Source organism: Phaseolus vulgaris, chromosome 6 (assembly GCF_000499845.2).
Source record: "Phaseolus vulgaris cultivar G19833 chromosome 6, P. vulgaris v2.0, whole genome shotgun sequence".
In the NCBI taxonomy this organism is placed as follows: domain Eukaryota; kingdom Viridiplantae; phylum Streptophyta; class Magnoliopsida; order Fabales; family Fabaceae; genus Phaseolus; species Phaseolus vulgaris.
The window spans coordinates 23,861,476-23,876,275 of record NC_023754.2 but is presented as its reverse complement, the minus strand read 5'-3'; the positions used below and the strand labels follow the sequence as shown (position 1 = coordinate 23,876,275).

Genomic DNA, 14,800 nt, shown 5'->3' with positions numbered 1-14,800 from the left:
TCTATTTTTTATTATTAGTTATAATTATTATATATGTTATCATATTTTTTTATAATTTTTATTATACTTATTATTAATATCATTTATATTATTAAATATTATTAAATACTGTTAATATTATCAAATATTATTAAATATTATAAATATTATTAAATATTATTAAATATTATAAATATTATAAATAATAATAACATTATTATTATTAAATTATTAATATTAATGTTAATAAAAATATTAATATTAATATTATCACTAAATATCAATAATTACAATTATTAAAAATATTTAAAGTAAATTCGTATGTAATGTTAATTTTACATATGGATTTAAAATCTGTATATAAAAATTCATATATAACGTTGATTATACGTATCCAAATTCGTATGTAAAGACGCGTATGTAATGTTAACTTTACATACAGAACAGTTCGTAATATTTATTTTACATATGGATCAAGATCTGTATGTAAAAATTCGTATGTAATATCATTTTACATACAGATTTAAATTTGTATTTAAAATCCATATAAAATATTTAATTTAAATACGGATTTGACTTCATATATAATAATCGGTATATAAATAACAAAATTCTTATCCTATACAGTGATAAAAGTAATATCAATTCCAGAAGAAAAGTTTATATATGACTCTATAAATTAATGAATATTATTAAAGATAATTATATTCTGCTATATAAAAAAAAGGGGTATTTTAAAACGTATTAGTCTGAAACCAAGAATAAAAAGATTGATTACACACTGCACTAAGTGTCTCTCTATTTTTTCAGGCTGCAAGCTAATCCCACATTCATCATGAATCCTTTAGATCCTAAAGAATTTAGGAGGCAAGGGCACATGATGATTGACTTCCTTGCTGATTATTACCAGAATGTTGGCAACTATCCAGTGTTAAGTCAAGTAGAGCCAGGTTATCTTAGAAATCTCATACCAGATTTTGCCCCTCTCAAACCTGAACCTATTGAAACCATCCTTCAAGATTTTCAGCAGCACATAGTTCCTGGCATAACACACTGGCAAAGCCCTAATTACTTTGCCTACTTTCCCTCCAGTGGCAGCACAGCAGGGTTTCTTGGTGAGATGCTGAGCACAGGATTGAACTTGGTAGGGTTCAATTGGGTGTCATCACCGGCTGCAACAGAGCTAGAAAGTGTCGTCATGGATTGGCTGGGCCAGGTGCTGAAGCTCCCCAAGGCTTTTCTCTTTTCAGGTAATGGTGGAGGCGTGTTGTTAGGGACAACATGTGAGGCCCTTTTGGTCACACTAGTTGCTGCTAGAGATAAAATGCTTAGCCGAATTGGTAGAGAAAATATTTGTGAGCTAGTCGTTTATGTGTCTGATCAAACACATTGTGCTGTTCAGAAAGCAGCTCATATAATAGGAATTCAACCCAAAAATATTAGGGTAATCAAGACTATGAAGTCTACTTCTTTCACTTTATTGCCAGAATCACTGTTATCCGCCATTCAAACAGACGTGCAAAATGGGTTGGTTCCTTGTTATCTTTGTGTCACAGTGGGCACAACTTCAACCACTGCTGTTGATCCATTGGGACCACTGTGCAAGGTGGCAAAAAAATATGGCATGTGGGTCCATGTTGATGCTGCTTATGCTGGTAGCGTGTGCATTTGTCCTGAGTTCAGACACTTGATTGATGGAGTTGAGGATGCAAACTCGTTTAGTTTCAATGCTCACAAATGGTTTCTCACTAACTTAGATTGTTGCTGTCTTTGGGTGAAGGATCCAGCTTCTGTGATAAAATCCCTATCAACACATTCAGTGTATTTAGAGAACAGTGCTACTGATTCAAAACAAGTGGTGGACTACAAGGATTGGCAGATAACCTTGAGCAGAAGATTCCGTGCACTAAAAGTTTGGCTTGTTCTGAGAAGCTATGGTGTTGCTAATCTTAGAAACTTCCTCAGAAGCCACGTTGAAATGGCCAAGACTTTTGAAAAGTTGGTGAGAAGGGACAAAAGATTTGAGATCTTTGTGCCTAGAAATCTTGCTCTGATTTGCTTTAGGCTTTTACCTTCAGCAGTTGCAAAGATTGGTAATGGCAAGGTTCAAAATGGAGGTTTCAAAAATGAGGATGTTGCAAATGATATCAACCGTAGATTGCTGGATTCAATCAATGGTTCAGGCACTGTGTACATGACTCATGCAATTGTTGGAGGGGTTTTCGTGATTAGGTGTGCCATAGGAGCAACCCTCACTGAAACAAAACATGTTATCATGGCCTGGAAGGTGGTGCAGGAATATGCAGATGCCATTCTTAATTACTGAGTCAAGTCTAAATTTGACAGAAAAAAGAGTTTTTGCTTTCTTTCTTTATTGTACAATCTAATTCTTCAGGAACTGCATTCGTTACTGGTAGCAAAACAAAATTTGCTTTCAATGTACTTTCCTGGTTGATTGGGTAAAGTGTCTTTTCCTTTTATAATTGAAAATAATTACTTTTACTGTTATCAACTAAAAGTAACATTATATCTATTCATATTTATGGAAAAGTCTGTTATGTGTTTGTATGCTGATCGACATGTTCGAAAGTAAAATATTAATAAAAAAATTCAGTTTTATATTAATAAATATTTTGATTGTGATATCCACTACTTATCATCTGCCAACTGGATTTGACAGGAATAATAGGTAGAATAAAAATAAATAAATTTCAGCTATCACAATTAGTAGGTGGGTCTATTATGGTAGTGCCGACTCTTTTTTCCTACACCTCCACACCCTCCGTATCTTCTTGTGCCACTCCCATACTAAATATGAAAATACCATTTTATCCTTTTTTTTTCACCCCTTTGGATTTGAAATAATAAGCCTATAGATTATGTAATCCGGATAAATTCCGGATTACATAATTCGGAAGTCAATTTCATATCTAGAAAAGACTTCCGGATTATGTAATCCGAAAGCTAATAACACATTGAAAAAAAAGACTTCCGGATTACATAATCCAGAAGCTAATCTTATGTATAGAAAAGACTTCCGGATTATGTAATCCGGAAGCTAATCACAAAAGACTTCCGGATTATATAATCTGGAATATTGAAAAGGGTAGTTTTGGAATAAGAAAAATTTATGGGGGTGGCACAAGAAGGTATGGAGGTGCAGGAAGAAGCAGCCTCCAGTGCCATACTTCAACATTTAACCATGGATTTAAATTAGTTGCAGACAGATAGACACGTATTTCTATAGTTTTTTATATCTAAATTTATAATAAAAATAATGTTAATGATGTTGATGATTTAGATTATTACAAAATAAAAAATATAACATTATAATTAATTTATAACATATGTGCATATTTACTTGTTTTAAAATTTGCTGTTTGGCATCAATTTCATTGATAAAAAATTAAAAAATTAAACTAACACTCAAAGATAAAAACTAAATCCACTTATTCTTTATCACACAAAACTTAGCATTAATGTTAACTCCAAATAAAGAAAAATAAATTTAATCATAAAATATATTTTATTCTATTGCGAAAATTAAAAACAAATGAAATAATTGTTTTTAACTATTTACACAAAAAAGATGTGCTGATTAATATGATAAGGTAAAAATATTTTGCACTATAATCACATAAATTAATCACACAAGTTAATATGATAGTGTTTTTTTTTATAAAAAGTTAGACATTATGCAACTTGACATCTCAGTTAGACTGACACCTGAAATAATAATAATTATCTGTCATCACATAAGAAAATTATTATTATTAAAAAAAATGGAAAAGTATGGGGAAATTATACCAAAACTCATATGTTAACAAAAACGATACATAGATAAATTATACATATTCATAAAGAAGTCTAAGAACAGACTAGATGAAAACTTATTATATCAATAATGAAATGATTCTCTATGAATAAATTCTAATTTAGCCAACTTATCCGCGCACGAATTCCCTTCACGAAAAATATGAGTAACCCTAAATCTGATTTTCCCATAGTAATTAAGACAAATATTTCATCGATTATGAAGGATCCACAGAATTAGTCGTAGTAGTAAACGCAATACAAACCAAGGCAGAATCACATTCAAGTCACCGAACATTAGTAAGTCTCATCTTTTGAACTTCCTCTATCGTATGTATAACTCCATAAAACTCAGTAAATATAGCTCACAAATATAAGATAAGTATGAAATCAATTATTAAGTTAAAAAATTATATTTAATAATTAAAAGATAACCCTTTTTTTGTTTTATATCTATAGTACAAGTAAATCGAATGTCACAATTCCATTCAACTTGATCCACCTAATTCTACCAGTAATTCACGATGATGAGAAATTCAAAAAATAAACTTTTCAATTTTCGTCACATTCTTATAATTTTTTCCATCTATTCCGGACACTCATTTTCATCATAGAAGTTTTTAATTTTACATCCAACCACATTTTAAATACAAAATTTAATGTCAGCTGATATATAACTAGGGCATTATGATCCTATAAATATACATATTAATAAAAATAAATTTATATTTTTAGTAGTATTTATTATTTATAATCATTATATTTCGAACATTAATACACTAGATTACCTTTTCTATTTTTTTATATTTTATTAATAATAAATAAATTAAATTAAATAAAACACTTTAGAGATGTTCCTTATACGTATTACATTTTTATAAACATATTATCTTTTATCCTAAACCAAGATTCAAGCGATCCCAAATTGACCTATACATTTCCATCCAAAGAAAAAAAAAACAATATAAACTTTCAATTAAAACAAACTCATCTATGAATATCATCCACCTAATCCTTATGAAATCATTTATTAGTAATAGGAAATTCTTATTGTATGGTTTAAATTAGTGTGATGTGTATAAGTTATTATCTTGTATATATCACAATCTATTTTACTTCTCAATTAATTTTACTTCTCAAATAATTGAAACATAGTATACACATCAACATCATCTTTAATACGTAGGGTTGCCCAGAGAAACAAGAATATGCTAAACATTTTTTGGATTTGAAAAATCTGAGATATTATTTATAACATTCCTTTAAATAGCATTATTTATAGTCAGAATTTAATTTCTATAAATAAATTCTAATTTTTATTTTGGTCTATGATCTTCAAAAATCGGTCGGTTTCCAAAATCCAATTCAAACTTATTTTTTAATTTTTCATTTAAAAATAAAAATAGTAGAAACATTATTTTAAAAAAAATCTGATAAGTTTTATATAAAATATTAAAAAATAATACATTTTTTATTATTAACAAATTTATAAATTTATTTGTGTATATACATTATTGATAATCTAATTTGAATTTGTGAATTTTCGTATAATTTTAATAAATTATATTTTTAATATTCATTTTTAATTTAAATTTAATTATTCCAATGTTAGAAAGATAATTACTATAACACATTAATATATATATATATTTATAATATTCAATTAAAATCACAATTGGCATAAAATGTTTGAAATGATAACTATGAATCAGGCTAGAAATAACATCTAGACACATATATTTTTGGGTAATTATTTGCAAGAAAACTGATACTTTAATACTGTATAAAAATATCTATTTAATAATTCAATAAATTAATATATATTTTCATTTTATTTTAAAATATTATTATAATATTATAAAATGTTATTAAATGAAAGTATGTTACTATTTTCGGTGTCGGGGAATCTTTAATGTTATTACAAGACTCCAAAATGTTGTGAAGTCAATTAAGAGTTTTTTTGGCAGGTGTACCTCTAGGAACCATTTCTGCTGATACATTTAGAAAAAAGTTATTTTGATACTTAAAAGTAGTATACAAAATTTTGATATGATAGTTTTAATAAAAAATATATAATAAAAGATAAATTTGTAATTAAATAATAAAAAATTTATTAAAATAATAATATAGTTAATTGTTAAGTGGATGTTGAATTTTTTTTTAGTATTCTAACTTCATGTTAAGCTTTTACTTTTTTTTTAATGTATTCAGCATCCTACTATTATTACCATATTAATCTGGATGACAATATTTCTTAATTTTTAAAATAAAACCAGAAAAAAACTAATATATTAGCTTATTGTGTATATTATAGAACTACATTGCATTTCGTTTATATATATATATATATATATATATATATATATATATATATATATATATAATTTTATTTCTAGCAATATAGAAGAATTAACATTTTATGAAATTATATGTTTATGAATCATCTAATAGGATTCGATAGAGATAAATATAATAATTTAAAAAAAAAATGAATTTAAAATAAAATATAAATAACTCTAACATTATTTTAATATATAAATTTATACATAATTTAACTTCACAAAATTTGTAAGATAAAAGTTATAAAATGTGATCTCTGAAGCAATTTTATATTGATTTTTTAATGTGGTCAGCATCATATTGCTAATACCCATACTGATCTAGATGATAATATTTCTTTCCAAAATAAAATCACACAAAGCAGGCATTACAATTTCTTTCCATTTTAATGGAACATTATTAATATTTTCTTTCATTTCTATCATATTCGCCCATACTTACATTGTTCAAATATGGTGTGCTGAAATTTTAGGGTATAATGCCCTTCTAAAATATTTTTTTAAAGATCCTTATTATAAAAAGAATCATTAATGGTTTTGCAGGAAAAGAAGAAGAGAAAAACGACTATGAAAACTTCAATTTCTTGCTGTGTACGAGAAACCAAAAGTAATTATTCAAATGACACTCGAGCCTTCAATATTATTATATATTTAATTATTCATCAAACATCCAAAAAATTTAGGAAAATAAATAAATAAGTATTTCAAAACATCACTCACAAATACTAAATCTATAAAAACTTTATTGATTAACAAATTTAAATTTAACTAAATAATTTGGATGAAACGTGGAACCTAAGAGTGTGAAGCTATTATTGGTGATGGTTAAAATAGAAGGTGAAGTTGTGAGTTGGTTATTTTTGAAGATTTGTGAGAGAAAGAGAAGGCAGAAAAGAGCAAAGTTTGAGGAGCACCAAGCATTTTATAGTATGAAGAATTTGTTGATGCAGTATAAAAGGGGGATCTCTGTGTCTCTGTAGAAAGACAAGGCAACGCAGGTACCTCTCTGTCTCTCTCCATTTGTCTCTGATCTTCAAAACACCTTCCTCAGAGAAGAGACAATGGATTTCACTCCCAAAACCTATCTCACCCTTCTCATTACCATCTCATCCCTCCTCCTCACAAAACCCGTTCTCTCCACCCGCGACATCCACGTCACCCATCAGGAACTCCGCGAAGACCTCAATGAACTCTGCAAAAAAACAACAAACCCTGCACTCTGCTCGAAGACAATCCAGCCCCACGTCTCGGAAACCACCCTGGAGCCCATAAAGGCGCTCAACGTGGAGGTCGACGCCACCCTCACAGGCGTAAAAGCTGCCCTAACAAAAATCAAGTCGCTGGAAGCCCTAAATAACAACGAGAAGTCCACCAAGAAGTCCCTCAGTGTGTGCGACGAGCAGTACAGCAACATGCTCGACGCCATTGCCGAAACCAAGTTAGCCATCGCCAGGAAGGACGTCGTCACCGCCAAGTTCAAGTTCAGCGCCGTCCTCTCCTACCAGGCTGCGTGCCAGGACAACTTCCAGGACGGCAAAATCCCGTTCAACGAGGACTCCGAGGCCGTTTTCAAGCTCGGAGGGATCGCCTTGGACATCATTGCTTCCATTGAAAAAAACATGCCTCCTTTGCCACCGGTGAAATCTGCCCCTTCTGCGTTCAGCAGCGTCATCGGAACCATCTCATAAATCATCTTCTCTCATTTGGCCTTTCTTCCCACGCCAAATCATACACTGCATCTTCAACAGATTAACCACGCTCATCAAATTCATCGGGTTGGTTTCTTCTGTCAAACCGACCGTGAATGCGATGATGACGCAGATTATCAAACCTTTAAATGCAGCATTATGTAACTTCTTTTATATTACTAAGCACAACGAAAGTTTTGGTTTTGGTCTAGGGGAGATTATTCGCTCTTATATTTTACCTACACTTTAATAAAAATACATATCTTCTTATTACTTTCTCTCATTTTAATTTCATTCTTTCATTATGGTATAAATTGTTTCTTAATATTTTTTATAATTGCCTGAGATCGTATTTCTACCCATGACTTCACTTTAAATTAAAATTATTTTATTATTTTATAAATATTGTAAGATGACATGTTGGTTTAGGGTTTAGGTTGAGATTTTAGGATTTAGCGATGGGGATTTATAATTTGTGGTATAGTATATTTAGAAGTTGAGTGTTTAAGATTTGGAGTTTAAAGATTGCAAAATAATTCTTTTTCATAATTAGATTACATGACTTTAGGAATAACTTTGTTTGCATTGGGGAGTGAAAAATTAAGGGTGTGGGAGAATGAGAATATGAGAAGAAAGTGCGAAAAAAAGTAAGTGTGTTTGGATTAGGGTATGTTAGTGTATATGAGTTAAGAATGAGTGATGTAATGGTTGTAAGACTATTTTAAATTATTTTGAATATGGTAAATTATAAGATTACAAGTTTACCCTTATATATAAAAAAAGAATAAATAATTATTAATTTTGTACCTATTTTAATTAATTAAAATAATTTAAAGTTTCATTTATAAAAAATAAATATATATATATATATATATATATAAAATTCAAAAAAATAATTAAATATAATTTTAAATGGAAGTATAATTTTATTATTTTTCATTTTATTAATTTAAATTAATTTTGTTAATTAAATTAATTTATTTAGATAATATTAATATTTTTTATGATTCTTTAAGTTATGTTATATATACATATATACAAAATTATTATTATTAATAATTTTCATTATTAATACTAGCGGGAACACAGGCACCAGCGTGTCTGTGTATCTGCATTTTTTATTTCTGTTTCTTTAGTATTTTTTTTATTTTTCAAAAACAAATTCTCTTAATAACATTAAAATGAGAAATTAAAGAGTATACAGTTAAAGAGTAGTGTGTATCGCATTTTTTATTCTCTTTCTTTAGTATTTTTTTATTTTTCAAAAACAATTTCTCTTAATAACATTAAAATGAGAAGTTAAAGAGTATACAGTTAAAGAGTAGGTTAATAAAATAGTGGAGAACCCTAATTAAAAGTTACATATGGTAAAGAGAATGAATGAATTTTCAAATTTTAAAATTCAAAATTACTATTTAAATTCAAAACCGTCTCTCAAGATAGAAAATAATTAAATAGAATTTGAGTTTCATATTTTTTTATAATTTTTAATATTTTATTAATTATGGGTAAAAATATATGTATTTGGTAATAGCTAAAATTTATTTAAAACTACAAACTCAACCGAAAAAATAATTAAATGGAATTTGAGTTTCATATTTTTTTTAATAATTTTTAATATTTGATCAATTATAGGAATTAAACCAATATTTTTCATTAGGTCTATAAATAACTAATAATATATGACAATCATTATAATACATATGACACCATTAAACAATAAACTAAAAATTCATCCTTGTTTGAAAAATATTAAAACAGAAAAGTAACTAATCAATCTCTCCACTTTCAAGTTAAATAATAACAAATAAAATAAATTTTAAAATTAAAAAATTATTTTATTAATTTTTGAAATTATAAAATATTCAAACAACCAAAATAAATTAATACAATAAATTACTGAGTAAAGATAAAATGGAAAAAAAACTAAGAGCAGTTAAGAGGAGAATAAATGATCATAATAAAATAATAAAATTAAATATTAATATAAGGATAAAATAGGAAAAATAATTAAGAGCAGTTATATGTATAAATTATTGTATAAGAAAATAAGGACAACATGATCTTTTCATCCAATTCCACTATCCTTTTTTTCAATTATGATAAGATCCTAAATATTTTTAACTTTCCATTCAGTCTCACTCTTCATCACTCCTAAAAGCAAACACACACTTAGTTAATTATTGAGTAAGACTAAGTAGATGTATCAAAGTCTTCATTTATAATATAATAGATTTTATTTTTGCTAAAAGTTTTAACAATTATTTCATGAATAAAAGCTTATGACCGAGAAAATTTCTCTTTTAAGCTTTTTACTAATTTTTTTATTTACAAATTTATAATTAGATGTAACGATATTTGTATTTATTAATTATTTCTGAAAGTAATATCTTATTCATATTTCAAATTACTTTTCTAATCTTTGGATGAAAATTATATATTTAGAGTACTAGGACTAAGGGTTGGGACAAGTGAGGTAAAAGAGAAAGATGTATGGTAGGATACCAAAACAACTATTTGGTGTTACTATAAGAAAATCTAGTTATGATTACCATTCGTAGATAAAATTGAGTTAGTTATGAATTTTTCATATATAAATAAAATAAAATAGTTTAATGATAATATTTAAGGAAAAAAAAAGGAAATGAAATTCAATTATCGTTATCATCTAGTATATTAAAGAAGAATTGTGAACTACCAATCATAAATTAGAATTATATTCACAGTTAACATGTAATAGGGAAGTACAGTAGTGTATGATCAAATAGCTTCATGAATAAATCTAAGGATTTTTTTTTAGGTTTTGTAGGGAAGGAGTTTCGATCCAGAGGAAGTTGACTGTAAAAGAATATATCTAAATACAAACATATCTTTCCACAAAAATATATTGTCAAGACAAATCTACAATGATCTTAAGTAAATATTTGATTTTTTCACAAACATTAAAAATATCAATTTCCAGATAATACAAAGTTTGATAACTGAGAAAAGTAAAATTTATTGACAAAAAAAAAAATTAAGTAGCAAATATTTAGTTGAGGTTATTAAAGATTATTTATTTTACAAGTTGAAGAAAACATTTAAAAAAACTTGATTTAAAGGAGATAATATCATAAAATTAAATATTAAAGTTAGTTAAAAATTATTGTACACTGCATGTGTCTATTTAATAATTATTCTTGTTCTATTTATTTTCATATATTAAGTATTTTTACTTACCTATTAAAACTACAACGGCTATAAATATAGCTTCTAGACTTTACCATCATAGGCTGAAAAAATGGCAAAGCCACCGTTTGGTTTATCCTGGCGATGAAATATGTTTTTTTTAATTACTTAAATTTGTCTATAAAAGACAATGAGTGCACAGTGTCATGTGTAATCAAGCAATATAGCTTCTTATTAATGCTTTGTACATTAAGGGAAGTAAAAAATAGAGTGAAATTTAGATTAGAAATTAGATGCCAAAAATTTCCAAATATCTTTATGTAATTGATTCCATTGTTGTTACTTAATTTTACCTTTAAACATTTAAAATAAACATGCATAAAATATATAACATATACATTCATAATATAGTATTCATGTCATGTTAAACTTTTCTAAATCTCAAACAATATTTACAACATATATCACATAAAATAAAAGGGAGAAATTTTAAACTTTTCATATAACTAGTTTCAAACTTTTTTATTGTAACCCACAGGGTTATCCACTTATTCTATCACGTATTTATATGCCAAAAATACGATCATATAATTAAATAAAACACAAGCTTACAGGGCAAATTAACATATTTTATATAATAATTACATATTTAAGAATTTACAAACTGTTATAAACTTTTATCAAACATAATCATAGCCTAATTAGGGTTAAAAAAAATCAACTATTTATTGTATGGTAGTAACACTTCTCAATACATTTATCGATGACTCGTCATAAAAAAAATCCTAGATTTTCTTCTATATGATTAGATTACCAATATTGGATATTTTATTTGTATGCGCTCTTTAAGCTAATATTTACACTATATTCAAATCAGATCATGATAGTATTACTTTTGATAATAATATCTCATATCAATTATATTAATTATTTTGCATCATCGTATCAATCATCTCACATTTGTCATAAATAGACATTCAATAATTTAACAATCATATATCAAATTACATTAAAATCAAATAGCATTCTTTAAAAGTATAATTATATTAAGATAAATAAAGAAATACAAATCTATTTTATTTTTTCCCAAAATTCTACTCAGAAGAATTATAATTTGCTGAGCAAAATTTAGAAGTACAACTAAAAGTGAAACAAAACAAAAGTAACATTATAAAATATTTAGGGTAAATCCTAAACATAATTTACACGTTCAAATGTATTTATTATTGTGTATTTTAATTTATAATATATATATATAAAATTTATTTATTATATAGTTTTATAACATTTTTAAATAAATAAAATATGGATATACAGGAAATGATTTTGAATTGGCATTAAATATGTACTTTGATAATGAGAGTAAGAAAATATCCATATCTAATACCAAACTTATAATAAGACAAAGTAATTGTATTTGTTCGTTTATGTGATTAAAACAGATATAGAAATAAAGTCACATAATTTAAAAAACAAATAAAATTTCTTCATTTCCTTCTTTCTTTTCATTATTATTGTTCACATAACATTTCATTTCCTATCCATCGGAAAGGATGATGATGATGATAGAGTTAGAAGGCATAGGAAAGAAAAGAGAGAATAATAATGGACTTAAATATTTATGGCCTGTAAGAAATATTGGACCTAACTGCAAGGCCCAATTTCATTCTGACACGGGCTTGGAACTGCTGGTGGGCTTCCCACCGTTGCTCCCCTGCGACGAAGGCGACTCTCTCTATCTTCAATGGCTTTCATGATGTCCAAACAATTCCCTCCAATATCGTATAACTCCTTCCCCTCTTTCACGATCGGCGAATTGTCGAACTCGTCGGTGCAAGCGGAGAGGTATGACAACACCGCGCTGAACTTAAAGCGCGCCTCGCCGGCGTTGCGCAGCGCCACCTGGCTCATGGCGTCCTTGATGGAGTCGAGCATGTTATCGTATTGATCAGAGCAGATTTCGAGTGAGTCATTCAAACTTTTGGAATTGCTTGGATTCGCGAGGAGAGTGGTGATGAGGTTGGTGGTGTTTACGACCAATTCCCGTGTGATGATAATCTCTATTTCCAGCGCTGTGTAAGCGTTAAACTTTTTGGCCGTTATGACATGAGGAAGTATGGTTTTGAAGCACACAACGGGGTTGGTGGTGGGCTTGCAGAGGGCCCAGACGCGGGCCTGCGGAGTGCGGATGGCGTGGGTATGGAAGAGAAGGCCTGAGAAGGAGACGAAGAGGCATAAGGTGTTTATGAGAGTGAAAGCCATTGATTTCTTCTCCTATATCAGAGATAAAGATAGGAGAAGAGAGATAGAGAGAGGCGCTTCTTGCACTCAACAGCGCTTCACAGTAGTATTTGAAGCGTCAAGCTTTGGCATTAAGTGCGGATCTCCGTAACAGTATACGCTCCTTATAGATGCTTTCAAAACGGTTTTAGTTTTCTTAGGATCCTTGTTTTGACCGTGACGCTTCATCTCAACTTAATACTCTTAATTGTGTGGTCAAAAAGTGATTAGTTATTCTAGTTTGCTATTCACAATTACTGTTCCATTTTCTTAATTAATAAATTTTATTTAATTTATTTATACTTGTATTATATACTAATTTAATACGCAAAATCTACAGGTATAGAATGGGCTTATCACTGAAACAAGTGGGTATTTCTTTCTACACCCTCATGGTTTCTCACCTGTACTTTCGTGAAAGTGCATAAAAATAAAAAATATCCTTAGTCTCTATAATCTTCTTCTTGTCACACCTTTTACGCCTTTTTTTATGAATTCTACAATTTAAATCTTTTTTATGTAAAAAATATATTTTGAAATTGTATAATCTGTAATCTAATTTTTTTTTTATGAAAAAATGATTTGTAAATTATGTAATATTAAAGTTTTTTATATAAAAATAATTTCTAAACTATAGAATTTTTAAATTCTTTAATTTATAGATTGCATAATCTAAAAGTTTTTTTATAAAAGTTAAACCAAAAAAAGTAAAATGAGGGTTTTTATATTTATAGAGGTGCAAAAGGAAAGTATGATGGTGCAGCTAGAAATACCCTTCCGAAAATAAACGGATGCAAGAATCACATGCCGAACCCAGTTTTGTACAGTGGAAAAATACACATCTGAGATTCATATCAAAATCCAATCCAAAGTAATATGCTTTTTAAAGAGATAAATTATATGATTAATTAATCAAAGTTGGAAATTCAAGTATTTCACATTCTAGAAAATAAAATAACTGGATCTATAATTCAGAATATTAAGGCAAAAAAGAATTATGTCAATAAGCTTTTAAGTATTAAAAAACTTTTTAAATCTGTTTTTGAACGTTAATAAAATATATCAATTTAAGGAGTAAATTAGTAAATACATTGAAATTTACTTATAAAATTATTACTTTTAGAAACTATTTAGGAGAGAAATAATCCTTTACAATTTTATATGAAATTCCACCTTTCTATTGTTTATATGAAACGATTACAGTGAATAAAACTAGGTCCAACACTATATCCATATATAGTGTTTTCTGACGTGACAACTCACTTATTTATTTTTTAAATAATAAAAAGCATGCTAAGAGTTAAAACATGTGAATATTAAAAAAGAATATACTGATCAGTTTTAATTGTTTTTTTTTTCAATCAACATATCTTTTTATTCTTTGTCTTCTAATTAGTCAAATAAATACCATTTACGGATTTATATAGTTTTTTATGTTTAAATTTCTTATTTATGTTATTAATGAGATTGAATCAACTACTTTCATACTATTTAGTAGAACTGTTACATAATTTTCGACAAAAATTATAAGAG

At 27.6% G+C, this 14,800-nt stretch overlaps 2 protein-coding genes across 2 annotated transcripts; both read left to right on the top strand.

Annotated features, from left to right (window-relative positions):
* Positions 1-668: 668 nt before the first annotated feature.
* Positions 669-2,497, top strand: LOC137832051 (tyrosine decarboxylase-like). Its single transcript, XM_068640024.1, has one exon. It carries the CDS (start codon positions 815-817, stop codon positions 2,303-2,305), a length of 1,491 nt encoding a protein of 496 aa, XP_068496125.1. The 5' UTR covers positions 669-814; the 3' UTR covers positions 2,306-2,497.
* Positions 2,498-7,092: 4,595 nt separating this feature from the next.
* LOC137833135 (uncharacterized) lies at positions 7,093-8,092 on the top strand. Its single transcript, XM_068641506.1, has one exon. The coding sequence runs from the start codon at positions 7,193-7,195 to the stop codon at positions 7,817-7,819; it is 627 nt and encodes a 208-aa protein (XP_068497607.1). The 5' UTR covers positions 7,093-7,192; the 3' UTR covers positions 7,820-8,092.
* Positions 8,093-14,800: the final 6,708 nt, after the last annotated feature.

Coding starts and splice junctions, on each gene's coding strand:
- LOC137832051 (XM_068640024.1), top strand. CDS start 815: ATGAATCCTTTAGATCCTAAAGAATTTAGGAGGCAAGGGCACATGATG.
- LOC137833135 (XM_068641506.1), top strand. CDS start 7,193: ATGGATTTCACTCCCAAAACCTATCTCACCCTTCTCATTACCATCTCA.